The sequence below is a fragment of the Suillus clintonianus genome, assembly GCF_016758775.1.
Source record: "Suillus clintonianus strain FC179 chromosome Unknown DEU56scaffold_25, whole genome shotgun sequence".
Taxonomy (NCBI): domain Eukaryota; kingdom Fungi; phylum Basidiomycota; class Agaricomycetes; order Boletales; family Suillaceae; genus Suillus; species Suillus clintonianus.
Genome location: NW_024539249.1, coordinates 291058 through 318313, shown reverse-complemented (window position 1 = coordinate 318313; position 27256 = coordinate 291058). Strand labels below are relative to the sequence as shown.

General features: G+C 45.9%; 6 protein-coding genes across 6 annotated transcripts; 4 read left to right on the top strand and 2 right to left on the bottom strand.

Moving 5' to 3' along the window:
• Positions 1-685: 685 nt before the first annotated feature.
• On the bottom strand, positions 686-882 carry DEU56DRAFT_688487 (uncharacterized protein; the record flags this gene model as incomplete). Its single annotated transcript, XM_041347060.1, has 2 exons — positions 686-734; positions 782-882. Coding segments are annotated over 2 exons (150 nt in total), but the record flags the coding sequence as incomplete, so codon positions are not given.
• Positions 883-9660: 8778 nt separating this feature from the next.
• DEU56DRAFT_870824 (uncharacterized protein) lies at positions 9661-10831 on the bottom strand (the record flags this gene model as incomplete). The annotated part of the gene is made up of 4 exons (XM_041355662.1): positions 9661-9770; positions 9920-10115; positions 10309-10646; positions 10720-10831. The coding sequence occupies 4 exons, from the start codon at positions 10829-10831 to the stop codon at positions 9661-9663; spliced, it is 756 nt and encodes a 251-aa protein (XP_041209868.1).
• Positions 10832-11019: 188 nt separating this feature from the next.
• Positions 11020-13873, top strand: DEU56DRAFT_911421 (uncharacterized protein; the record flags this gene model as incomplete). Its single annotated transcript, XM_041357289.1, has 11 exons — positions 11020-11055; positions 11116-11349; positions 11397-11453; positions 11499-12051; positions 12172-12279; positions 12400-12984; positions 13033-13070; positions 13119-13186; positions 13431-13503; positions 13555-13736; positions 13798-13873. 11 exons carry the CDS (start codon positions 11020-11022, stop codon positions 13871-13873), a joined length of 2010 nt encoding a protein of 669 aa, XP_041209867.1.
• A 1025-nt stretch (positions 13874-14898) lies between these two features.
• Positions 14899-15722, top strand: DEU56DRAFT_911420 (uncharacterized protein; the record flags this gene model as incomplete). The annotated part of the gene is made up of 5 exons (XM_041357288.1): positions 14899-15050; positions 15100-15231; positions 15288-15396; positions 15447-15465; positions 15538-15722. 5 exons carry the CDS (start codon positions 14899-14901, stop codon positions 15720-15722), a joined length of 597 nt encoding a protein of 198 aa, XP_041209866.1.
• A 3762-nt stretch (positions 15723-19484) lies between these two features.
• Positions 19485-22788, top strand: DEU56DRAFT_755015 (uncharacterized protein; the record flags this gene model as incomplete). Its single annotated transcript, XM_041349878.1, has 9 exons — positions 19485-19632; positions 19681-19909; positions 19964-20136; positions 20256-20383; positions 20430-21013; positions 21067-21440; positions 21488-21707; positions 21762-22072; positions 22121-22788. 9 exons carry the CDS (start codon positions 19485-19487, stop codon positions 22786-22788), a joined length of 2835 nt encoding a protein of 944 aa, XP_041209865.1.
• A 433-nt stretch (positions 22789-23221) lies between these two features.
• DEU56DRAFT_734491 (uncharacterized protein) lies at positions 23222-26625 on the top strand (the record flags this gene model as incomplete). The annotated part of the gene is made up of 8 exons (XM_041348386.1): positions 23222-23569; positions 23616-24173; positions 24410-24883; positions 25098-25326; positions 25384-25586; positions 25641-25839; positions 25895-25969; positions 26018-26625. The coding sequence occupies 8 exons, from the start codon at positions 23222-23224 to the stop codon at positions 26623-26625; spliced, it is 2694 nt and encodes an 897-aa protein (XP_041209864.1).
• Positions 26626-27256: the final 631 nt, after the last annotated feature.

The following is a 27256-nucleotide window of genomic DNA, read 5'->3' as shown; positions in this document are numbered from 1 at the left end:
CAATGTTGGGTATGTGCATGTAAATTTAAACATTAATAAAATAATATTCACCATCATTTTGTGCTATAGGTACCGTCTCAGCGCTACCCAACTACTTGCGTATGGAGTATTTGCTACGCTCACCAAGCAATGTTGTGGTAAGTCATTAAAATTATTGTTATATGTTTAAATGCTAATTCATACAGCAATTATCACAATCACCCCAAGTCACGAGATTCTTCTCGCAACAGTACATTACATATATTTTGACTTTCCTTGCTTGCCTTTCAATAATTGTCTATTATCTCTTGGCTTTGTGGTTTACCACGTTAACATATCTTATGTGGGAAATTGTTTTATGTATATTCATTGCAAGCGTTTCTGTGGGTTACTTAATACTTTATCTTACCTCGTGATAGATACCATCATCTACCTCCTCCTCTTGCAGCTCCAACTCTAATTGTGCAACTCCAGAATTGATATTCTTGTACTTTTTCCATGCATTAGAGAGTCTGTTTGAAGTTACAATGACTATTCCAGTCTGGACAAGAGCTGGATTAGTATCATTAGGGTTTCAGACTTGAAGACTGGTGCCATGAACATACTCTTGCTGCCAGACAACAAAGGTATTAGGAGCACTTTTAACCTAAATGCCATGAAAGCAGTTATAAAAGTGTCTACTAATACTTTGAGATGATCAGTTTGTTGTCCATGAGATGGTAAATTTATGGGGCTGGTGCTCAGAATGTGTAGCCCTGGTGCAATAATTAATGGATTTATCAACCATTAAAACCAAACATACCTAGAATAATTTAAGGCTAAGACACCAGCTGGAGGTGCTATTTCCATCTCATTAAACTCATAGTAAACATCATTTTCTCCTATTCCAACTACATATTGGCCAAGTGGGTGTAGATTGTTAGTGGGATTTGCAACTCTAGCCATGCAACAGATATTATTAGCCTTCAGAAACTTGTAGAGATCACTAATGATTTCCTGGGGTAGCATAACCTTGTATGCATTCTAAAACAGTGCAAACTAGTGCTGCCGAAGTCCAGTTCGGTCAGGTTCATCACCCTATATCTGCGAACCCCGAACTCGACCAGTGGTCAGGTTCAGGCAAGATGGCCGAACCCTGGACCGGACGCCTTCGAACGCGTTCACAAGGGTTCAGTTCAGGTTCAGAACGCGTTCGAACCCTCGAACCATTGATTTAATTAGCAAAAAAAATCAAAACAAAAATGACATGTACAATATGAATAGCTACTAGAACTCTTCATTGACGTCGACGCGGTTATCATAAGGAGTGGCGAATTCAGCCTGGGCTGTTGCGGAGATATGACCTTGGTGGTATGCGCTCTTGAGCAATTGAAGAGCCTCGAATGTTGTCGGCTTCAAACAGCTGTGACGCACGGTCCCAGTAACACCGCCGCTCGAAAATGCTCTCTCAGACGCAACAGCTGATCCCTGAATGGCGAGGTAGTCCTTTGTGATGCAGGAAATAGTCGGGTATTGTATAGAATGGTGCTTTAAAGTTTTTTTGAATCATGTTAGTACGAAAGCAATACAAATAGAATAACAAGACGTACACCCCACCAGGCCACCACATTGTTGACGTCCTCGAGCGGTGCATCTAGATAGTCCTCGAGTTCTTGACGAGGCCTTCGTGTGGTTGCGTCATTCACGACACGCGATTTGACAGAGCTTCGCATCCAATTATGGCCATACGAGCCTTGGAGAGCAAGCGAGGGAGGCGCAGTAACAGATGGCTCTGCAGGAGCCTGCGAGGGAGTACTACTGCGATGATACATATCAAACTATGTAAGATTAGTATACAATTGACAGAAATGAGTGATGAGTGACGTACCGTGCTCTCGAGGCATTGCATGCCTTTTTTGAAAGAATGAGTGGTCCATTTGTCTTTCGTGTACGCGACCTTGTAGTTGGGGTCCAGCGCTACACCAACAAGGTCAATGACATTCAAAGGCATTAGAATAGATACGAGATACATACCAAGACAAATGAAATATACATCTGTGTCGTCAGTCTTACTATACCACTTGCGGAGATTAGTGACACCAGCTTCGATGGCCGTTGAGAAACGGGCAAATTTTGATGTGTTCGCCATGTTTTGCAAAGTGTCTTGAAGACATTCGAGCACTGGAATGGTTCTCCATATGGTTGGTTCACGTGTGGCAGAGAAGCTCTGTTGAGCATCTGCCGGCTCCTTGGTGTGCGGTGTGCAGCACATAAGCATAATTGCGGAAGGTAGAGAGAAATGACTTACCTGGAGGACTTCACGGATCAACTCCAACTCTGCCCACTCGTGCGCTGAAAGCCTGAAATCCGCGTATGATTTTCCCTTCAGATTTGGGACCTCGTCGCTGTCATCAGCGAGCTGGATGAATCTGTTTACTCCCTAATAATCAAGTCAGTAATGTGTTCATGTAGTCGGTAGTAGACAACTTACTTTGTGCAATTTAAAAAAACGCTCCAACATATTAAAAAGAGACGCCCAACGTGTGCGGACCCATTTCAAAAGCTCCAATGGGGGCTCATTCACCTCCTTGCAGCACTTTTGAAGGAAGACGCGAGCTTGAGGAGACTTCTGGACCTAAACAAAGGTCTCGTGTCAGTACTATACAATAGCAGATAGATCATTAAAGAGCTTACCTGCGCTACAAATGCAAGCGCCTTGCCAATAGTGTCACCAATGTCAAATTCAACACTTTCCTCGCCGTCCTCGTCCTCGTCTTCAGCTTGAGCTGACTTCTTGTGCAAGACGCTTGCCGATGTAGGAGCCACTTCTTCAACGAAGTGTTTTGCAGCTAAGTGGAGTGCGTGCTCCATACAACTGAATATTCATCAGTAATCTCAAATTCAGTACTTAATGAACGAACTTACCGTACTCGATGCTCAATTGGTTTCCACTCCACTCCGTAAGGGTCAATAGAGGTCGCAACCATCTCAATGGCAGTATCGTTGTTTGATGCGTTATCAGCCGTGAACCACCCAAGCTTCGTGCGGATGTCGTATTTGTTGATGTTCTCGATCAAAATCTTCCCGATGTTCGCACCGCTGTGATTGCCGTGAATGGGTGCGAACACGAGCTGCTCCACCCTAAGTTCCCACTCATGAGGGTTTTCAGCTGGGGAATCTATGTAATGCGCTGTAATTGACAGAAAAGGGTGACCAGGAAAAGACGTCCAAGGGTCGAACATCATGGAAATTTTGCTATCGACATGGCTGAGCTTCTCTTTCACGCGCTCGACTGCCAGCTTTGCACATTCGAGTATTTCGTCCCGAGTTTTGGTACGGTGGGGAATGTCTCGGTCTGAAAGTGATGGCCGGAGATATTGAAGTAGGCGGCGGAAGGGTCCTTTATCTACAAGTTGAAAGGCCTATAATGTTGTATAAGTGTTTTAAAATATATCAAAAATGAGAGTCGCTCACCTCATCTTCGGCAACAATGAGTTCGACAATGTAATCCATGAGTCCAGCCTTTGTGAATGCAGGAATCTTGGGAGTAAGTGAGGCGTCCAAGGTAGGCTGCGGCACGTCCGCTTTGCAGTTATGAGGGATTGCACGATCGTGCATCGTGAGACCCCGTTGTTCACAGCGGTCCTTGTAGATAGGGTAATGGCACTTGGGATTCCGTGCAATGTGCGTGCGTCGAGTCGAAATACCCCCCTTAAAAAAGCACTGGTGAAGCGAAACATTGTTAGCCTTGCATACCTCACACCACCACCCATTTTTGCGCTCCTGGGTGTGGGGGTTAACACGATCTTTCTTGAAAGTAAAGATCGTGGTCAAATCGGCGCTGCGTTCGACCTTCTTGAGGGATTTATGGTCTTCACAATCCTGGTCACCAAGCTTCTTCGTCTTTTGGTAAGCTTCCTCGTTCTCGTTCTCATCGTCTTCCTCATCATCTGTAAAATCCTCAAGTGGAGGGGCTTCTTCTTCGGCGTCGTATTCGTCACTGTCGTTGTCGTCACGCTCTTCGTTTCTGGTGCGCATGAGTGCTTTCTTGGGTGCAGGGGCAGGAGGTCCTACAGCTGACCGTTTGGCCGGGATACTGCTGGCAGTCTCCCGGATCTTCTCTGTAGGCTTGACAGCGCGGCCTGAATGACGGATGAATGAATTGAGTGTGCCTTTGGATGGAGGAGGGGGAGGGAGGATGGTAGTGTCATCATCCGGGTCGTGTATCCACTCCATCTCTTCAGCGCTTTTCAACAAACCGTCAGGACGACGGGCTGGTGCAAACGACTCGAACATAGTTGCAGCAGGGAGTGCGAATGTCGAACCTATACCACAAGTGAATATATATATCTCAAACTCAATAAAAAAATGTTGCGCACCTTCAAGTTCCAAAATGACAATCCATTGCGCAAACTTGGTGGAAAACCCAGGAATCACCACAGTAGTAGGTATATTCTGAATGAAAAAACATTAGAAGTTAGCAACTTATCAAACATGAGAGACGGTGAACATAGTACCGGTGCTTTGAGTCGTTGCATAGCTGAAAAAAGCACCCTTGTTGCTTGCGCAATGTGGGGAACGCTACTGTCAAAAGAAGAGAAGGAACAGAAGTTGGTGAGCGCACTACTTAAACTGACAGGAAGCCTCACGAAAAACACGCAGCTGGAATTGTGCGCGTGGTGCAGGTTCGGACCGGTCCGGACGCGTCTAAACCGGTCCGCATTTTTCAGTGACGACATCGAACCCCGAACCTGTTAGGGGGTTCGGTCCAGGAGAGAGACCAAACCTGTGACCGAACCACTGGTCCAGTCTGGATGGGTTCGGGTTCGAACCACGGTTCGGGACCGGACTGCGGCAGCACTAGTGCAAACACTGAACTTGAACTCAAGTCCAGTGCATATACCTCATCAGAAGAGAATTAAATTGACAGTAGGTTTTACACCCAGTTAAATTTCAGTACAGAGCAAGATCCTGCTAAATATCTTATTTGAGCAAGAACACTAGATTTTCAAGCTCAAGTATATAGTTATATTAGAGATCATTGTACTACAGTGTAAAAATTCAACATACCCTGATGTTTTTCTTCTTCTGCACTGCATCACAGACAACTTTATCAATTCAAAATAATACTCCAGGATGGCCACAAAAACTGTGAATTACTACTGCAATGATGCTAGAATCTGCTACATTCCTAATAATGCAGCTTTTTGTTTCATGCACTACTAGTTGAAGGCTAGAGGAATTAATGTGAAGAAGAGGTTTGTGGAGTATGTAAAAATATGGTTAGTGACTAGAGACAATCCTTCTAGAGAGCTCTAGCTGGCCAGAGTGTTTTTCAATATCCTTACCAGAGCTGCCTCAAAGAGTGCTATAAAATAAGGATGTGCTGCTTTGGAAAATAGCTTGAGAATTTTTGCATTTTCTGAAACCTCTTTGATGACAAGAGCCATCATATCAAGGCCAGAAGCTGCTGTGTTTTTTTTCTACTATAACAACATTAGATATATCAGTCTATGTAGCAATCAAAACTCTGGCCTTGACAAAATATTTAGCTGCAAGTTACTATAACAGCATAAATGCATACTTGGGCAGTGAAGTATATATGAGCAGCAGTATAGTGAGAGAACACAGAATAAAGCTGGAGTGAAGAGAATGATTGCACCATCTTATATATATAAATTAAGTAGAGCACAAACCAACAGGTAAATATGGCCAAATACAAACAGTTTTGTGCCATAAATGGTAAGCATGTATATTACCACAAATGATCTGCAGTGAAACTTGAAATGATCTCTATGCAGCAGCTTGTATTACTATAGCTGCCATCTATATGGTCTCCTATATCTGCAATTACTAGCATGAACTTTTTCTATTTGTACTATGACTAACTATTCCCCCAACTATGGTAGTTGTTGAAGGATCTCCCTCTGCATTTCATTTTCCATTGACTTTCTTGTTTTTCTCTGTAATTTTTTCAATGCTCTAGTCCAAACTAGCTAATTTTCAATATTTTTCTAATTCAACCACATGCATCCAATCACTTGGCTCAACAACGGAACATCACTGTTGCTCTCTGTGTGCAATTTCTGACATGCGACCTTACCAGTTGCATACAGACCAGCAACAATCTGGTCCTTGGTAATTTTATAGGTTTTCAACTACCTACATCCAACATTTTATGGAATAATAGAGTATACTAAAAAGTATAGTTTGTGGGCGCTGCAAAACAAAAAAGTACATTTCCAGTAGAAATGTATCAAAGATATGTCTTGATGTGTCTCAGTGGATATGCACTACAATTAGTCATGAATGGTTGATGCAATTTAGGATGTTATACCTAATGATGTTATCATCCTTGAGTTCCTTCAACCAAATGATTTTCAAATGGTAGTACCAGGACTCCTTCACCCTCTGCTGTGAGTCAAATTTGTGAAGGGCTACAATCTGATGTGCCATAGACACATATTGGCTTTCACTATTTTGTGTAACTAAGGGGACACAGACTGATGGCATCTAGGCATTGCTAGCACCTCTTAATTTTCCTAAGGGTAGGTCTGTACTGCTGCTACTCAAGACCCTAAATGTTCATATTGTTATATTTAGAGTCTTGAAATAAACATTATGATATACAGAAACTCTTCACTCTTCAGCCCAAACTGCTTGAGGGCTCTATCAACAGGTGCCATGAGAATGACTTCAAGAATTAAGAATTAGTGTATATTAAAGAAGGTGAGGATTTTAGCGAAACAAAATGACTGTGGCATGATTGCGAGGCTTGGAACGAGCAAGGTCATCCTAATGTAAGTGTGCTGTGATATACTAAATCATGCTCATGTAGCCACTACTAGGCCACCTTTGTGCCATTGGTAGACCTAATGAGGTCTAACAATGGCTCAAATTCTGCCCATTGTCACATCCAAACTGCAGCAATAGTTTATACAGATAATAAGCTCACTGATTTCTTTGTGTTAAGATTGCATTCCCTGAAAAGTATGCTGCACTGTCATCTTCAGCACATGCTGGGTGCTGGGTCGGTATCCCTGTTTGACTCAGCTGAGGACCATGGGGGAATCTTTCTAGAATGTATAATATTACAGAAATGCAAACATTCTTGCATGTTAATGGGAAGGACTTCCTATGTGTAATTCTCAGTTCTGGAAAATATGCAGAGGTGGGAGACCATCTTTCCAGATCTCTCTCTTAAACTCAAGTAAGTTTCAATCCTCAAATTCTTATACTTAATGTTACACTGGCTGAACTATGATTAATAGATATTCTCCTGGACATATTATTGCATTTCAGTCAAAGGTACTCTAACATGCAACTGCAAATAGAAGGCACTCTTAATGACCAAAATGTCTTGTCGTCTTTGTTGTTGGCAAACTAGCTTGGTACAATCTGGCCATTGGCTGTTGCATTAGGCTAATGGAGGGGCTCTGACATTGATGATACTTCAGCGCACCCACTAGAAATCTGCGTGAGATTTCAGTGCTAAGGTGTACCGCCAAATAGATCTGTGTGAGGTCTGGTACACCCCGATCAGTCCCTCATCATACAGTGGTTTCCCTCTGAAACCTTGATCACAGTTCATTATTCTTCTATCTCAGCGACACTACTTGGTAATTCAACAGCATAAAGTAAGGTACACAGACTCTATGAATTTTCAATTGTCCCACTAACTCTATCACAGTTAATCAATGACACTGCCTGACTTGCTGAGTCTACCTCGATATATTGTTGTCTCTGCAAGTAACTGCTGACCCTAACTAATCCTAGCTGTGCAAGGGAGGAGTCAGGGACTTGTCACATTAGCACGCTGAAGTTGCATAAGTTTCACACCCCTTCATGCCTGTTATGCACCTGTCAGACAGTCGCTAGTCAGGTATGTAGCAGTCAGATGGACTCCGGCATTGTACTGTATTATGTAAGGTTTACGTGACTCAAATGATATTAAGTGAAACCTAACATAACACGCATGAGCAGGTGTTAGTTAAGATGAGAGGTATGGTTAATTAAATTGAGTGTTGTTCAATACATTGACAATAGAGTGTTGTAAGTCATTTTCAAGGGATCCACTTAACTGTCAGTCAGGTCAATGGCATGGGGGATATAGTTATTTGCGCATGCATAGTATATGTCTAACCACCTCATGATGCTGAGTATGCTAATGGTATGTATGTGAGTGGGGATATTAAATATTGTAGTACATTATTATGGTTGCTGAACTGCCTCCTCTCTATACGATGTGTAAGCCTAGCAGGTGCTCTACGGCCTCCATCTCATTCCAAAGGCTTATTAGCATCGCGCACTGGTGTTCTGTTACTTCCATCAACATGCACCAATCCAAACACGACATATGAGGCCTTGCCAATGGGGGAAGGCCCTGAGCAGCTCTGGTGTAGTTTCACGCCATATGAACCGGCCCTCTTCCCATATGTTCTACACCCTTATCAACACCATACAGTACATAACATACTAACCCTCACCAGGACTTCCTGTGGTATGGTGAACATCAGCTCTCCTGGTGCCTGACCCTAACTAACATATCAGTACTTCATTTTATCAACAACAAGTACCTCTCACTTATTAAGTGCCATCATTAGTGTTAATATTGTTATTGCCGCCAGCGTAGGTGTGGGTATTATTGTTGTTGTTGCTGCTAGCATAGGTGTTGGCGTTCACAATTTGGCCCCCTGGCCCTAAAAACACAGGTAAGCACCTTATAGTACTCATGGCATTTGCTCACCATGTCCTTCAGATTTCCATTGTTTGTCCTGCCAAACTCATTGCCATATTGCATCTAAAGGTACATCATTAATTTTCTTCATGGTCTTACTTTTATGTTTGTTATTGTAGAGGTACACTTGATGATGGTAAGAGAGAAAGGTGTTGGCGCAACGTGGTGTGTTTATAGGGAAATGCATTGAAATTGTAACAAATTTTGATGTGTCAAGTATAAAATATATTATAAGTATCTAACCTCAACTTAATTCTGCTCTTTGCAAGGCTTGGCAGTACCTCACACTTTAGTAGAACCTTTGGCACAGACCATGCATCAGGAAAAACACTATAGTTATTTAAGTAATAGTCATTTGACTATCTGTTATATAGCTATCTTAGGTCATAATAAGGTCATATATATTAATAGTGCTTCTCTGTATAGTATAATATTGCTTTGGACACTATAGGAAATATAGAGTATTATATCAACATATCATGTATCAAAGTAAAGTAGAAAAAAAAAGTCTACCAGATTGTCTGATAAGAATACTTGCTGGAAAAGTTATCTAAATAAAACCTTTTGCATTTATCTAATACTGTATCAGTAGTCCATGCAGCAAGAACACCATTAGAAAAGTCTGGTATCAAATGACAACTCTGACATATAGAAGAAAGCTGGAAACCTGCAGAGTGGAAAACACTTAAATGAGACGAACAAGGAATAAATCAGACAAGTCAATCTATTAACGATGATGGAGGTTCAGGTAAGAGAAGATAAGATAAGATAAGATAAGTACACATGAGTTTGAGTGGTAAGTAGGGTGTCATGTACACAAGTATTAATAGACACAAAATTTATAAGTGGCGAGCTTACAAAAGCTTTATAATGGCTCCAGGTGAATGACTATCAGCTAATGGTACAGAATTAGTCACAAGATACATGTCATGATGAAGCTCAGGAGCTATTTTCAGTTTAGCAAACTATTCTACATATGTCAATGGCTCAAAAGGCCAGATAGATGGTGCTGTCCAGAAATCATAGAGCTTGGTGGGTAATCTGAAAATCACTTTTAAACATCCAATCCTAGCACCTAAAATGATAGAGTCATTCTCAAGCATTTAAGAACAAAACTATATCACTTACCTTGTAATCCAGTAGATTCACAAGCCTCACTGATCAAAACTACAACTGTATCAAATCTGGCTGCACTTCCTAAGCTCTTAGGTTTAGCCTTGACACTATCTATCTCCTCATTCCCTAGGTCCAAATCAACTTCATCGCCTAAATCATTCAGACTAAATCTGAAACCGTGATAGACATCCAAAGAGCTGTATGGAAGGGAGGCATTTCTAAGTCGTCCACCAGCAATATTGTTATTATTAAAGAGATTGATGAAGTAGGTCAGATTGCATTGAAAGCCAGAGCAGGTATGTTTCTCCATAATTTATTGAATGACCTGGTTCTTCCTGGCTGGATATTTTGTGATGAGAATGCTTTGATCTTTGAATCTAGAGTAAGAGAATTCTCATCCTCATTTTCCAGGGTCATTTTGAGATAGGTCTTGAATGAAGATGCCTATGATATATATTTTAAGTAAAGAACATCAATATATTTTTAAAAAAAATCACCTTTTCCCTTATACTTAGCCAGGATATCATCTGAGGCATCTCATTGTGGTGATTTGATGTGTACCATCCCTCTTTACAAAAGTCAATGTGAAAACACTCCATCATTTCTGTGTTGTAGTTGTCGGTTGTATCAAACCATGTGATAGAGTCAACATAATGAAGAAGGGAGTGGATTTTTGGGATGTCCAGATATTCTCTAACTCCAAGATTGAAGAGAATATTTTTGTGATGGTGAAAATCCTTGTGGGCCTTTTTCATATACACCAGTGTATCATCATGTGAAGGATATTGAGCCAGATAGATGAAGTTGAGTAATGACCTGTAGCTGATGATCCCATCTAGGAACTTTGCCTATTATAAAGCCCAGCAAAATGTGTGCCATATGTGTCTGGTCCTTTCCTCCAATCTGACCCAAGGAGGACCATCCATTCTTTAAGTGATGTAGACCATAACATGGGGGAAGAGATCTGATACAGGTGTCCAGTTTTTCTTCATTCAAGAGACTCTCAAGCCATTCTATCATGTTACATGTGCGCCTCGAGGTGCAAGGCTCAATTTGTCTGCCTTGCTCTGATTTTTAGTTTCAAAGGCGAAAAACAGGATCAGATGCTTCGAACTCCGTCACGGAAGTCTGGACAGCAGGGATTGAAATAGCGGTGAGTCTGGACAACAAATTCATGTGTTCCAGCCTTCTCTCATCCCCTCACACCAATGGCCAGTCCCAGGAAGTCTAAGGGCAAGAGAAAGGTTCAAGATCTTGATAATGGACCTCCAGCTGAACAAGTCAAGAAGACATGAACTCCAAAGAGTATAGAAGCTACTGATGGTCGCCCTGCTCCTTCGGGTGAACTCAGTGGCCCTAGACACTCTGGTCATTCAAATGCAGGGACAGGCGGACGAAATGCGCAACTAGAAAAACTTGATTCAGTCTTTGATGCCTCAGCTCGCAAACAGGTGTTGAAAGGCTCTACATCCCTTGGCGCTGACATTCCAAGGAACCCACAAGCCCCTGATGCTCACAAGAGCCGCAGGTCCAGAAAGGTAAAATATTATATGGGAGGTTACTTAAGACTTAATCCAGTTCTTAGGTTACCGCTCCCCCTCCATATGCCCCAGCTGATGCAAATTCCATGGATGTATCCGAGGTAAGATTTATTCTCCTTAGGTTGATTTATCTTACTATTTTATAGGCATCCAACTCACAATGTGAAAATGGCACATCACAGCCTCCCCAAGCTCAAAGATCAATTGTGCCTCCCGACGCCCAACCAAACTTGTTCGCCTTGAATAACCCATATGCAACTGCCAGGTCTGAGCAGGTACCATTTGGAAACAAGGCAATTCCAGTCACCTACAATCTGTATGTAGCCACACTCCCCTCAGCACCATCACTTGTCGTGAGTGCACATCTGGAGCCGAGGCCTGTCAACCAGTCTGCTGCACCCGCGAGTGCGCATCTGGAGCCGAGGTTTAATGCCACTGTCAATCAGCCTGCTGCACCCGCAATGCTTCCGGAGCATCTCATAGACCCAGCACTATGCACTCGGGCATCACCGCTTGACGCAAATACATGCTCTGTGCCAACATTTTCGAACACCACCCAGTATGTCAATCCACCATTTATTCAGTCTGCCGCGCTCCCAAGGCTTCCACAGTCTGTTGAGTTGAGTGATACATCAGACGTTGAGGATGGGAGTGGTGAGAGCTCAGTGGAAGAAGACACTGGAGCAGAGGATGAAGACAGTGATGGAGATGCTGACATTGGGAACTGGGGAGCAGTTCATGGATGACACACAATTCATCCAGGTGATCTCTATGTTCTACTTGCGTACTTCCCTCACTGATTGATACTATACTGTCCAGGATTTACTGAGGAACAGCCCCCTCAGCCCCCTCCGAACCCACGTGCATTGACACCTGAATTCGATTTTCAGTATTCACGCAACGAGGATGAAGGCCATGCAGCAGCTAGTCTGGCCTCAGCACAGCCGAGGAACAATGTTCGGTACTCACGCAATGAAGTCAACACAGCAGGCGATCTCCATGCTCTACTCACATACTTCTCTCACTGATTGATAATACACCGTCCAGGATTTTCTGAGGAATGGCCCCCTCAGCCCCCTCCGAACCCACGTGCTTTGACGCCTGAATTTGATTTCCAGTATTCACGCGACGAGGATGAAGGCCATGCAGCAGCTAGTCAGGCCTCAGCGCAGCTGAGGAACAATGTTTGGTACTCACGCAACAAAGTCAACACAGCAGCAAATCTCACCTCAGCGCAGCCCAAGCCCAAGCCAAAACGGACACAGAATGATGTCCTTGAGCAACCCCAGAAGCAGAATAATGTCCTCGAGCAACATCAGAAGAAAAATGGTCTGCGCCGCCTCCCTGACCCCGAGTACCTCGAAACACTTTGCCAGCAATCTGAGATCAATATTCAACGTGAAGTTCAACACGAAGTTCCTCAATCACGATCCGAAGCAAGGCCCACGCAACTCAGGTGGTACAGTACCGGCTGGAAAGTCTTCCTGGAGGAAGCAAAGGGAGAGTGTCACACAGTGCACACGTTAACCAACCCATTTCCAACTCTGGCGGGGGACTTACCAAAGTCAATAACAGGAGTCCTGTCGGCCCTCAAGATTGAGTGGGAGAAGAACGGGAAGCAGGTAGAAAGTGGTAAGTTTTCACATGTTCCTGAGTTCCAAGGTCTCAATCTTAGCATAGGTGTGTGGCCTGCGCAGCAGTCTAACATGGCCAGGCTGGTAAGTGCGTCCCTGTCGTTGTACAAGCCTGCTCACCTCCTATCATAGCTCTATGATGATCTTGCGACCTGGCAGTCTGAGTTGAAGAAAGTCGTTATTTACTTGACCCCAATCATGTTAGACCTCATCCCCCCATCGAGATACCCGCCCAGGAACGGCCAGCATGGGTCACAATTAGAGCAAAAACACTATGTCATGACTCTCTGTTCCTGCGGGATGGATTTGATAAAAATGTTTTTATTTATATTTTTTGTTCATCCCTCGCAGCGCTGACACACGAGAACAGGGAAAGACTAATAATTGGGCAAATCCACCGCTCTGAGAAGCCGTCGTTTTATTCTACTACACTGGATCATACAGATTAGCTCGGAGAAGGCCAGATCTATTTCGCAAACAGGTGCCTATAACTTCCTTAGCGCTTGTCTCCGCCGCGGTATTTTTAAAAAAAGTTGATTAATAAAGTCACTGACTCCTACATTTGCAGTTCGATTGCGTCCTCCTTGGCTTCTCAACAAACGGTACCGGCAAGACTTTCCCCAAATTCACTGTGAAGGAATACGGACAAATCTACAAAGAGATGATGGCGATGATCGAGTCCATTTTATTGGATGAATATCATGGCCCCAAACTGATTGAGCAACTTGAAGACTGGGCCGCATATGGATGGTAAGTGTTCCTCCGAGTCTTTCATTTGTTATGATGCTGATTTTAGTGCCATTTCGTCTAGGTCAGAAGGCTTGAAGGTTGATGGTGGCTATGGCTTGGAAACAAAGCACGAGCACTTGAAGGTAGTACTCGATTAGGTGCTGAACCTTCTGAACAATTTTCTGTTGGACTACCGGACAGATGAGTTTTCTCCAGAGTGGCATATTTCCTCGCAGGCATTGAAGCTTCACGTTTTCTCCTGTCGCTCGTCAGACTGTACTATTACTACTGCATGTCGATACACATTTGTAAGCCGTCTTTGTCAGTTGCAATATGATCTCATTTGTTTGGTATTTGTCTGTGCTACTGGTGTGCTATACTACTGGGAAGCACTGGGGAAAGTAATCTACAAACATGCCAAGGTCCGAGTTATGGACAAGCAGTACCTTCTGTGATGTTTGTGGGGCACTGTACAGACCTGTTCAAATATTCTGGTCCGAGTTATGGACAAGCAGTGCCTTCTGTGATGTCTGTGGGACACTGTACAGACTTGTTCAAATATTTTTCAGAACCCTACTGTCTGTCACAAGGGGACCAGGCTGTGGGCCTGGCATTCTGTGCGGCCCTGTATAGCTCTGTACAGAGCGTGTGAGTTTACTGATGTACTTTCAATGAACCTGAAGTTCTCTGAAGCTGGGATTTGCTTGTGCGCATCGTCACTCCCATCATTCAAGTTGTGTTGTAAGCTGGTCCAGCGCAATGTAGTGTTTACATTATCTGAGGGTTTTCACTCACTATGCTTGGACCAGCCGAACATGGGAAATGAACACTGGGCTAAGTGCATATTCCTTGCACTATTCCAAACTGACAGTCGCTCAAAAAGTAGGAATTTGATTTTAGCATGTCGCCCTTGTCCCGCATCCCATTTTCAGCGTTCAGTGTTATGTAATGTCAATGCGCTTTCCTGACATGTACATTTTGGGCATACAAATTTGGGCACTAACTTAAAGATTATTTGATGCTTTCCATTATAGGTATATGTGTTAGGCAGCTTGCCCTTAGCTAGACGGCCATCATATAAGGCAGGTGCTCCTTTTTTCAACTTGGCGAGTCCTGTCCCCCATCTCCTACCCTCTTCCATAGGCTCAACTTGGCTTTTGTCGTGTTTTCGCCCTGGAAGTTCATGTCTCAGGCAATGGAGGACGTCTCTGAGCCTCCGGAATTGTCACAGTCACTAGTGGTAGCGACATCTGAGAGTGCTCATCAGAAGCGGAAAATCACTGCTTTAGAAGAAAAGTTACAGGTACTGGAATCGGGGCATGCGGTCAAAAAAAGGTATGAGCGCCATTTACACCTAGTTCTGTTCATTCACTATGATTTTTAGAGAGATGGACTACTACATATCGAAAGGAAGAGCCATCAGACAGATCGTTACATTATTTGATAACATCGAAGACTTAATATCCGAGAATGATAGGAGGTGTGATTTGGATGAGGATGAGGATATGACTGTCGAGTATGTCTTTTTTCACCTGTGCTTCATGATTGCTGATCACTAGTTTGTCATCATAGTCAGCATCGTTTACAAATCGGATACATTGCCCTTAATCACACCCTCCCATGGTTTCACTCAAAAGCTTCAGACTTGGAGAATGAGGATCTCATGTATATGCTACAAAAGGTACTCTTTACTATCACAAACTATTTGTATACTACTGAGCTGTTATTTAGCTTAGGCAGGGGGCTGACAGTGCTCGAGGGGACGACACCTCAAAGCTACATCCCTCACCGCTTCACAAACTGATGAATGAATTTTAGATAGATCCATCCAAGATAGAGAAAATCGCACCGGTACGGCATTATACCAAGTGGGAGCCGGACGTAGACACGAGAATAGCGGACACGAAGGAGAGAGCGGCAAAGGAGGACGAAGAAGCCACGGAGGACCTAAGGGTGTACTCAGATGGATACGCAACAGAAGGGAAAGTGGGAGGCGCGGCGGTGTAGAGAGTGATATCTCTACAGGCTCGTACCCCCCTATTTCACCATCGCCTTCATCACTATCCACAAGTAAGCGCAAGCCTATAGAGACACAAGGGGCTCGCGCGGCCATTCGCGCCTTACCGCATAGCGCGCGCTACACGCGCACCCCTTTGCATATAGGCGCTATACTCAGCACATCCTCCCATGTCTTCCCATGTCCTGTCTTGTCTATCCGGTGTGGGTGAGGAAAATAGTGATGTGAACTCCGTGGAGTCACAAAGATATCTACCTCGAGAGGCGAGCTAATAGATTCGTCCCTTAGGGGATTCTACTGAGGCAATCTCTCAAGTAATGAGAGGGATCAAGGAGATGGCTAGAGCCTAAGAGATGCGAAGGGCGCACGGAAGATGCGCGACGGAAGCGCTGGAAGCGCAAGAAAGGCACTGGGGCCGCGTGGTATGCGGAAGAGTACCACTGAAGCGCAGGATGTGCAAGATAAGGAAGTAGGCGGCAGCTGACAGTTGGAATGCTTCGGAGAATATGGAAACGAGTCTTAGACAAGCCCGAGAGATGATAAACAATAACAGTGATGATATTAGAGCTTGGAGCACGACTAGACCGAAAAACAAATGCAGAGTCCAAGTCAGGGAAAGTAAAGTGACTGCCGAAATCTCTGAGTCCTCTAGATATGTAAGTTGCTACGCGCGCTCTCAGGGTATTGAGACGTAAGGGAAGCGGATAGGTAGCGCGGAAGCGTAAGGGAAGCGGATGTATGTAATGCTATGTGTAAGAGACCCTGGATGTGGTCAGTGATGGTAATAAGAGTGGGAATACGCACCAATGGAGCCGGATAGATGAGACAGGACATGGGAAGACATGGGAGGATGTGCCGAGTATAGCACCTCTATGCAGAAAGGGGTGCGCGTGTAGCACGCACTATGCGGTAAAGCGCGAGTGGCCGCGCGAGCCCTTTGCGACTCTATAGGCTTGCACTTGTCTAAGGATAGTGATGAGGGCGATGGTGGAATAGGGGAATACGAGCCTGTAGAGATATCACTCTCTACACCGGCTCCGTTGGTGCGTATTCCCACTCTTATTACCATCGCTGACCACATCCAGGGTCTGTTACACACCACATTACATACATCCACTTCCCTTACGCTTCCACGCTACCTATCCACTTCCCTTACGTCCCAATACCCTGAGAGCGCGCATAGTGACTTACATATTTAAAGGACTCAGAGGTTTTCAGGGGGACCTTTTTTTACCTTTTCCCTTACTAGGACTCACTATCAGTTTTCCTGTCTAGTTGTGAGAAGAGTGCTAATACCATCACTGTTTTTGTCTATCCTCTCTCTATTATTGTGAAGACTAGTTCATTAGTTTCCTCAAGAATTCCCATTCGTCAGGCGCCACCCATTCTCTATATCTCGCGCGCCTCACACTTCGGTCACATCCTTCCGCATATCCAGCGCTACTTGCGCTTCTCACGCTCTGGCTGCGCATCTCCGCGCGCTTTCGCACATCCTCAGGCCTCAGTCATCTCTTGATTCCTCTCATCATTTTAGAGAGATTTGCCTCGGTAGCATCCCCTAAGGGACGAAACTACTAGCTCGCCTCTCGAGGTAGATATTCTTGCAACTCCCCAGAGTTAGCATTACTATTTTCCTTACTCACAGCGGTCCTAATGAGAGGAGACGAGGTGATCAGAAGCAAACACCTACACTTAGGAGGCATCGAGCAAAATACGGTGTATGAGGCAGAGCTGATAGGAATGATACTGGGAGTTGAGCTGCTGAGGGAGGAGAGGGGCAATGAGGGAGGGACAATGGCATTGGGAGTCGACAATCAGGCGGTGATCTGCACCACGACGGCATTCCAGTCGAAACCAGGCCATTATCTGGCGGACAAGTTTCATGACGACCTGCGCCAACTGCTACCCTACAACAATGGGAGAAAACTTGTTATTAGATGGACACCAGGCCATACCGGAATCCCGGGCAACGAGGCTGCGGACACAGAAGCGAAGAAAGCAGCTGCAGGAAACTCGTCAGATGCACCATTACTCCCAAAGCCACTCCTAGCAAAGGACGGCACACCAGCAACTCTACCCGCAAGCAAGTCTGCCCTCAAGCAAGGTTTCTACTCCAGGATCAAGGAAGAAGCCATCATGATCATGAAATCGTCCCCCCGGTATACCCGACTGCAGATGATTGACCAATCAGCACCATCCAAGAAGTTCGCGAAGAAGATCGAGCACTTACCCAGGAAACACGGAACATTACTCTTCCAATTATGCACTGGACACATCGCGCTGAACAAGTACCTCCACCACATCGCAAGTGCCCCATCAGCGATGTGCCAACAATGCCAATCACATGAAGAGTCAGTGCACCACTTCCTCCTAGCATGTCCAAAGTTCGCAGGGCACTGCGCGACACTCAGCATGGAAGTAGGACCGTGTCAACTCAACATCAAATATCTGCTCAGCGAGGACAAAGGAATAAAAGCAACGCTCAAGTACATAGCAAGAATGAAAAGGATGGAGCAGGTCTTCGGAGATGTCATGCCACCAAAGGAGATGGAGAGAGAGGAAAGGAGCGAGGTAAGAAGATAGAAAAAGGAGAATGAGAATGAGAAAGATCGCAACCAGGAAACAAACTGTACCACCCACACCCAGATGCCTTAAGATGGCTCTATCGTCCTCGCCAAAAAGCCTGGACCATTGCAGAGATATGAATTCACCGTACACGACTTACAAACATAGAGTACCATACAACATGTAACGTCCATCATAGGGCCCCACCCCACAGGACAATAAACAAGGATTCCAAAAAAAAAAAAAAACCCGAAGCTCAAAAGCCTTGCCGCTGATTGGATCAATTGTGAATTGAAGCCTGATTGTCCGGTCGACTCCGAGGACAAACACGGCCATGGATTTGTCAGTGATGTATGTGGTAGACTACTTTGCCCGACTGAGCTAGACTGGAATAGCCCAATGTAAGCACCTCACTTGAGATTTTGCCTGACACTAACTATCTGCTAGCATCAGAGCAGGAATCAGGGATCGCGCAGACAGCTATGTCATGACGGAAATGTCCTGGCCGGCATTCTTGTATCACAAATACACAGCGGATCAGGACAATCTGGAGGAGGGCCTCTTCAAAAGCACCCTTTTGCTTCAGGTTAGTCATGCCCAAGTCACTCGACAAAGATCTCACTGTAAGCAGGCTTTCAAAGCTATATTCACCCTCCTCTGCTAGGGATGTTGCTGGTGATGGCGACACTGCTAATATAACACCTATGATTCCCACATATCTCAATTAGTTAAGTGGCCTCACGGCACTCTTTCTGCCACTTAATTAAGTCCCTCTGCATTCGTATGGAGCACCGGCGGTGCGCCCCAGCGGTGCGCCCCAGCTGGTTTCAGTCACTTATGCGTGTTTTCTCCAACAGCCTTTACTTCTCTTTCCGGTATGTCTTTCCCATGCCCGTTTTGGCCACCACGCCAATACAAACAATGCCGCCAATGCTGCCAAACAACGTGCTCATCGTTTACCACGATGAGCTCTCATATCCCGCCAAATACTACTATTTCTTTCTGCATTTTGGGGCAGTACACGAGGACTACAGGCCTCACTCTACTGATATATCAACGCACGAAGGCCTGGCTCTGCTTTCTGCACACGTGGCCCCCGCAACAAATCAACAAGGTAACGTGGGAAACACCCTAACCTCCTTGTTACTGCTAGCACTCACTACACCTCATCTACGCCTCTGTTCCCCATGCCCCCCAGTCGCAATTCTCTGGGCGGGGTTTCAAGACGATGCGTTGTTCATGTTGGTGGCGGGGGCAAAGCCAAAACATTGCGTGCTGGAGCCATTCGCGAACGTCAACAGGACGCCCGTGAAATTCGCTCTGCTCTCCTCAAAGGTATGGCTCATTTGTACTTCCATTCTGTTTCCACTGACGGTCTCCCAGAACTTCCTTTGGTGGAGCGTGAGCGTTTGCTAAGCGCAGAGAGTGGTGGACCAAGCATGTCGTCGCAAGTACCGTCGGACAATTTCGACCTCACCGACTTCTCCGCCTATTTCATGGATGTAGACTCTATGGTCCCTCCTCCTGGTGAGGAAGGGTTCTCAGTAAGTCATGCTGGAGACGAAATTTCGCTGTACCGGGAGCTTGAGACTATTACAATGACAAAGACACGGTATTCCTCCATTTATCTCTGCGCACAATCTCCTCTTACTGAATATATGAATAGACGACTTGACACCCGCAATCGCAGCGGACGGATTGCACACCTCGTAGCGGAGTGGGCCTCACAATACGACGATCTCACCAATGCTTTTCTGACGTACAAGCAAAACTGCACTCCACCTCCACTCTCTGACAACGAGGCAGAGAATTTTTCAATTGAAGTTGTTGATCTTTTTGGTGCGCTGTCTATTCCAGTAATGTTCGCATATCTAACATTCACTTAGAGCGCCGTGTCCAAACTTTCAGATCCATTTCCCCATTCATCAACGTGTCCTTACTTCATAACGGCTGCATAGGCAGCTCGCCTACTCGCCCAACGGTTGCGATTACCATCCGTACCCTTGACGTGTTCCGACAAAGTCATCGGGTATGCCCAAGGTTTAGCATCCACGCTGCCGCGAAGATGCTTTGTTTCATGCATAACGTGAGTCTTTTGTCATCCTCTTGTACATATTCTTATATTGCCCTAGCTTTGTTATCGTCGGCACCTAGCCGAACAGATGCGCACTGCATTCGACGTGTATCTCGAAATACATCGTCGCATCAATAGCCGACTCGACAAGTTCCTTGGACGTGACACAGAGAACTGGCGCATGCTGAATTCTTGTCCAGCTTGCCAATACAAGCTGGTCAATGAGCCGACTCTGGACTTCTCGATTCTGTGCGCATGTGATGGGAACAACTCAGCCAAACTGGTTGATCCCGCAGTACGTAGCGGTGAGGAACGTCTTGACCCTCGCTCAGGGCTATCATCCATCTGGCTCACGGAGTCATATGTTGACCAATTTAAGGATGAAGTCCGATCTGCGCGGGCACGTCAAGCTAGGCAACCTGCTCGGCAACAACCTAGTGACCCTGACGATCCGTGGATAGACGAACCGGACTCGAACGATTCTGCAGAGCCACCCACCATATGCGTTGACCGCTGGCGTAATGCAGCGCCCGAATCACGCAAGAAGATGTTTGCTATATTCAAGAAGTCAGGGATTTTTGTCACAGTATGCCGGCACGGGTTTCTCCTTACAATTTGCGATATGGTCCGAAGCGGCGAATTGTATTTCGGTTCCACCTATCTAATGTTTGATATGCAGGCTAACACATTGCCAGGATGAAATACCCGATTGCTAGTGTGAAGAAGCTTATGGACGTCTTTGGCAGCAATATTCTTTACGGGTATGATATCAAATGCGCCTTCGAAAAGATTATACAACGGAGTTCGCTCGCTGACGATGCAAAACGCTTAAACCTGCAGGGTGTTGTGCCCGCCTTCCACGGACACGCCCACAACCGACTTTGCCAAGTTGAGCATCATTCGAAGTATAAAGTCGGTGCGGGGAAGGAGGATTTCGAGACCTGTGAACGGGTCTTCTCTGAATCTAATGCACTTGCAGCCCAAATTCGCAACGCCACCGATTTTCACCGTCACCAAGCGCTTGACGAACATTTCGCCTTTGCCGATTTGGACAAATTTGCAGCCCTATGTATGTCACATCATTTTTTGCGGACTCCACGCTAACCCCGAATGTAGCTGACTTCATCTATAATAATTACGTCCAAGCGCTGACAATCATCTCTACGACAAGCATATTCCTCGCCAACTTCCACGCATCAAATGCCACCATCAAGCCCAACTTCGAAGATGATCTTAAGGATGAGCACCAAGTTTTACAACGCCTCGCTCGCAAGAAGGAAGAATCCACCGTGGAAGTTGACTATGTAAGAGCATTGAATGAGTATGACGAAGCCCAGTAAGTTTTTTGTTCAGCCGTGGACAGATCACGTTAATACTATGACTATGTAAGGCGTTCATATGAATCTGCGCGTGTGGCGTTCAGCGAGCTCGATTTACGCCTCAATTATTCTACGAAGGAATCTGGCGACATACGCCGCCGTCATGCGAATGCTACTAACAAACGTGATCAGAAACTGGAGATTGTCACGCATTACGAACATCAAATGGCGCTGGACTCGAGATGGGGTCCAGACCACCCCGAACGGATGAAGGCACAGTCACGCATTACCAATCGGCTCTTCCACAAGGCTGTAGATGACGTTGAACGCCTTGTCGTCATGCGTCTGCTTGAGTTGACTAAGCTACAAATGAGTGGTCTAGGTAGGGCTTTACACTATGATTTCGCATTTTTAACACTTGTCTTTGTAGGTTACAAGCTTCGCACTCAAATCTCCAAGGCACTCAAGAGTCGTGCGAATGCAATTCGAAACGCCCTTACTCGATACAACAAATACGGCGCTCTCCTAAGCCCTCCCCGCCCCCCATTACAATGGGACCAGATTGTAGAGTATTCTTTCCTTGCCGAATTTGACTTGTTACGGGAAACAGATGGGGAGATCCAGTCAAAGAGTTGGGCCAACCCATCTTACCGACACGCGTCCACGCAATATTTTGAGCACCAACGTGCTAATGAAGAGATTCGTCGGCTGGATGTCGAGCTCGGACGTTTACTCACAAAGATGCGAGATGATGCCGTTGATTACCCCCATGCCATCGCACAACTTCAGTCCAGTGACCCACCCCTTGCAGCCGAACTCCAGCGTCGCTGGACACAGCTTCGGTCCGTCAACGCACGTCACATTTGGCGCATCCAGCAAATCATGCAGCTTCCTGGTTACAGTGGGCCAAAGAACCCTGGCAGTCGTGTAGGTCGGATTGACGTTGCGTGTGCCTCTCCCTACGAAGCTGTGCCACATGAACAGGATAGAGAGGAGGGAGACGGAGACAATGTAGAGCTTGAGCAACAGCTGGAAGACGTACAAGCTTACATCGAGGGACTTGATCATCACCGTGTAGACTCAGAATCCGCAGAATAGTCATACCGTTGTCATGTAATAGCTATAGATCATCATATCATATCAATGCCTTTGCCTTCAATGCTAGATTGTGAAAGTATAACGCCCCGAGAATTTTGCAGATCGTTTGGCCATGAAAATGAAATATGCGCTGCGTACCTTTGAATTTAGTGATTCAGACAGTACACTAATATCTGTGAATTGATGATTGATTTACAACTGAGGATTTATGACGGACGCAGGTATATCAATCAGTACTTAATAGAGTGAGCTACTACTGTTCTGAGTCGTTATATATCATGTGCAACACAGTAAGTCATTCGCATTATACATTGTTGCAGTGAGCTTGAATTGTAGCGTGTTCATGATGATATTTGCGCTGCCAGATCTTACATAAATAAGCGAACACCATTGCCTCATTGCAACCTCCAGGTCATCTCAGTCGTTGTCCATCATGTCCTCTAACCTCTTAGACTGGAAATCCTCTGCATTCAACAGATCTCCTACACTTAATGGCATTGAAGAGTGCAAGGCTCTACTTCCTTGCCCTGAACATCTCAATTCAATTGCTGGACACGACCGTCGCTGGAACTCTGCGCTCTTATCTTTGGTTACGCACGGATTCCACAGTGATGATGGGCATCTAGAGCAGACAAACGGCTTTCACGCACTGACTAGCCAACACTATCTCACCGGGTATTCTAAAACTCAGCCAGCTACAGAGCAGGACAGGTTAAAGAATTGGCGGGCTCGAGCGACTCATGCAGAGCAGATCTTGCACACTATATTTGACCTGGCAAGTGTCGCCTCTCATTCACACCTTTCCTTCTGCTGAACCGCATGTTCAGTGCACCGCCTTAGATAGGTTGACGGGTGGTTCAACAATTGTCCTGCATCATCCTGGCGCTACATCTCCAGGCTTGGACGTCTCTCCTGAAAACCTCAAGGCTGAAGTTTATGTCAATCCCAAAGTGCTCTTGGACCATCACGAGCTTCACTCGGTCATCGCTCAAATTTCTCAACTCTTTATCGCTGACTATGCGACACCTTTAGCCCGAGCCTTTGCAGAAAATCGGATTCAGAACAATTGGAACAGCAGTGGCTCTCAAACGCCTTCGAAAGGCAAGACAACATCGAAAGGCAAAGGGCGAGCCGATGTCATGCCTCTTGTTCCCTCACCCGTCTCACCATCATCAACGCACTTCACTTTTCATGGACGTCCTCGAGGCTCTTTAGAAGGTCTCCTGAGTTCAGGCTCCATCTTATCATACGTGCCCGTCTACGATGGCAGAATCACGTGGAAGCCAACTCAGATCCGACTAACGCATACTCGGGAGAGTGTCAGCACGAGTCATCTGGTCCCCAAAGAGGAGCCGAGTCGGAGGATTGCCGTACAAGCAGCGAGTGTACGTCAGGTACATTTTTGTATTTCTTAGTCAAACTATTGTCTAATTGATCGCTCAGCCAATGGAGAGGGTCAGTACGAGTCATTTGATCCGCAAAGAGGAGCCGAGTCGGAGGACTGCCGTATCGGCAACGAGTGTACGTCAGGTAAATTTTTGTTTTTCTCACTCGAACTATTGTCTAATTGATCCCTCAGCCAATGACCCTTACCGTTCTCGACCAGTCCACGAGCAGTGAGTCCTCGAGCAGTGACCAGGGTAAGAGACGTCACCCTCCGTCAAACAGCGACAATAGACGTTACCCTCCGTCGAACAGCGACGATAGACGTTACCCTCCATCGAACAGTGACGATAGACGTTACCCTCCTCCAATGAGTGACCAGGCTCAGAGATGTTACCCTCCTGCAACTCCTACAAAGGGCAAAAGCGCATCCTTTGGATGGTCTCTACCCACACCCATCACACCCATGTTGATCGCTGCTAGGTCCCCCTCTGAATCACGGCAATATAACGTGCCGACACTTCTTCCTTATGGGACTGAAACGGAGGCAGTCCTAGAAGAGCTAGGCTACCCGGATCATTTTCATCGGGTCTGCATATCAATCAGCAAAGATTTCCTTCCGAAGCGGTGGATTATGAAATTGCAGGAGCTCGCTGAGATTTCGGGGGAGCACGCGGAGGCCATCGGGAATGCTATGTTGACTGATTCTCAGGTGTCGCTCTCATAATACTTTTTGTACTGTTTTTTTTTTAATCTGACCTTGTATGATTCGTTTATAATGCTATTCAACCTCTCAGCCTGTCACCTCGTTCACCGTCAGAATTACTGTGATGGTGCTCCCAGTAACTGCTCGCTCACACAATCCTCGACGGTTGGTTCCTCGGGCGCGTGCCCCGTATATCAAAGTATCGAAAGAAGTGCGTCAGCAACTGACAGAGCGGCGACAGGCTAAGCGCCTCGATGAGGACCAAGAAATTCAGGCCGTTCTAAATTACATTCATGCGAAGGCCACAGAGTTGGCGTCGAAGTTCAAACAACCTCGACGCCGCTACCTTGAGCGGTTGTCACTCGGTTCTGTTATCCACCGCCGCAAACACAACAAGACAAGTGCCTGGCATGCTTATATGCACTTCAAAGGCATCGAGAACAATGCCAGTAAGTTTTTCCCCATTGTACTACTACTGTGCTCGTCACTAACTACGGCTGTCCTAGATAAAAGTTTCAGTGAGAAGTCGAACATAGCCGATCTCGTCAAGGAAAAAACGGACTACCACCGCCTTACCACTGAGGAGAAGGAACAGCTTATAATTGACTTTGATAAAGTCAAAAAGAGCTCTCAGGATCGTCCTCCAAATATCACCGCTAAATCGCGTTCTGCTGAATGTTCCCGGAGTTTCCAGTTTGTGAGAGAAGAGGTGTGTACTTGCCGTGTTACATTTGCTTGTGCGTTTGACTAATACTTCATGAAGCTCGAAGCTCTCAAGGAACGCGTTGGCGCTGAAGCTTTCATCGTTATGGTTCGTGGTGTTTCCGACTTCACCATGGTGCCGAAGGCGTTCTTCACAAGCCCCGCGGCTGAACACTTTGTTCGTCTATATCTACGCAAGGACATCGCGCAAATGGCAACCGACTTCGAGAGCACAATACTGGCCAATGGCCTCATTATGAGTTAGTACCTAACATTTTTCTCCCGTATGCATGGCTCAATTTTATTGTAATCCAGACACAGCTGCTAATCATCGACAGCGTGTTGCTAATGCGAAGGCTGCCATTCGAAATGGTCTTCGTGTATCACTTTGTAAGCCCCGTTTTTTTGTGTTTTAAATTATCCGCTGATTCACTGCAGGCGAAGTGACGAATAATCCAGCGGCAGTAATGGAATTCAAATGCTATAATGATCTTGTCCAGCGCTACCATGTTAAGCTCGTAGGATGGAACCACCCCTACTGGGCCAATCCCTCTGACCTGAAAGGTGGCATCGAGAGCCTCGAGAACGTGGTCCTTGCGATTCAGGCCAATACCTGTAAGTTTGTAACAATAACACCACAGGAAGCCAAAGAGCGGATGCGTCGTATCAAGGATGGAGAGACTCTCACTCCTGATCTCGAGCCCTCTCTCGCTCCTGATATCGAGCCCTCTCTCGCTCCTGATATCGAGCCCTCTCTCACTCCTGATATCGAGCCCTCTCTCACTCCTGATATCGAGCCCTCTCTCGCTCCTGATATCGAGCCCTCTCTCACTCCTGATATCGAGCCCTCTCTCACTCCTGATATCGAGCCCTCTCTCACTCCTGACCTGGAGCCCTCGATGCCACCCAACTTGCCCACTCCCAATTTGACACAGCCGGCCAACATTTGTGTGGCTTCGTCAGAGCCTTATGTGCGCCCCTCCTCATTCACAGATGAAATGGTGGATCCCGCGCTTCGTGCGCTTGATCATGGTAAATATTTATAATCTACTCTTGTATAAACAGTGTTGATGTTGTCTTTCAGCCGCTTCTGACAATGGACCTCCCATGGTACAGTTTCCTCCCACTCCACCCATGCCTACTCCTCTTCCAATAGCTGGTGAAGCGCATGTTCTTGTCGTGGCGACCAACCGTGGTAAGAGGGCCGCAGATGTGTCTACCGGCACTTCACGTTCGAAACGTGCTCGGAAACTCACGGAGAAAGGCCAATCTGAACTGGAGTCAAGGACCCGCGCACGGTGTGGGCCAACAAAGAAGGGGACTCGGCGTTCAAAAAAGAGTAATGCGCATGTTGAATCCGACACCGAAAACACATAGAATAGCTTGGCAATATCCTACATTTCATTTGCTCATCCTGTCTGAAGTAGTACAAGCTCGCTGTCTATGTATCATGCCTCAATAATTAGCCCAATAACCCTTGGAATCTTCACAGTCCCTCACACAAAAGGCTAAAGTACTTGTGCGGTCATTGTACTGGCAAATGAATGAGTCAAAGACCGCAGCAATGTTGAACATGTTCCCACAGAGTTGGTTGATCTGTCGCAGGGGCCACGTGTGCAGAAAGCAGCACCAGGCTTGGTCTGTCAAAGCGCTGAGGTACTTGTGCTGTCATTGCAC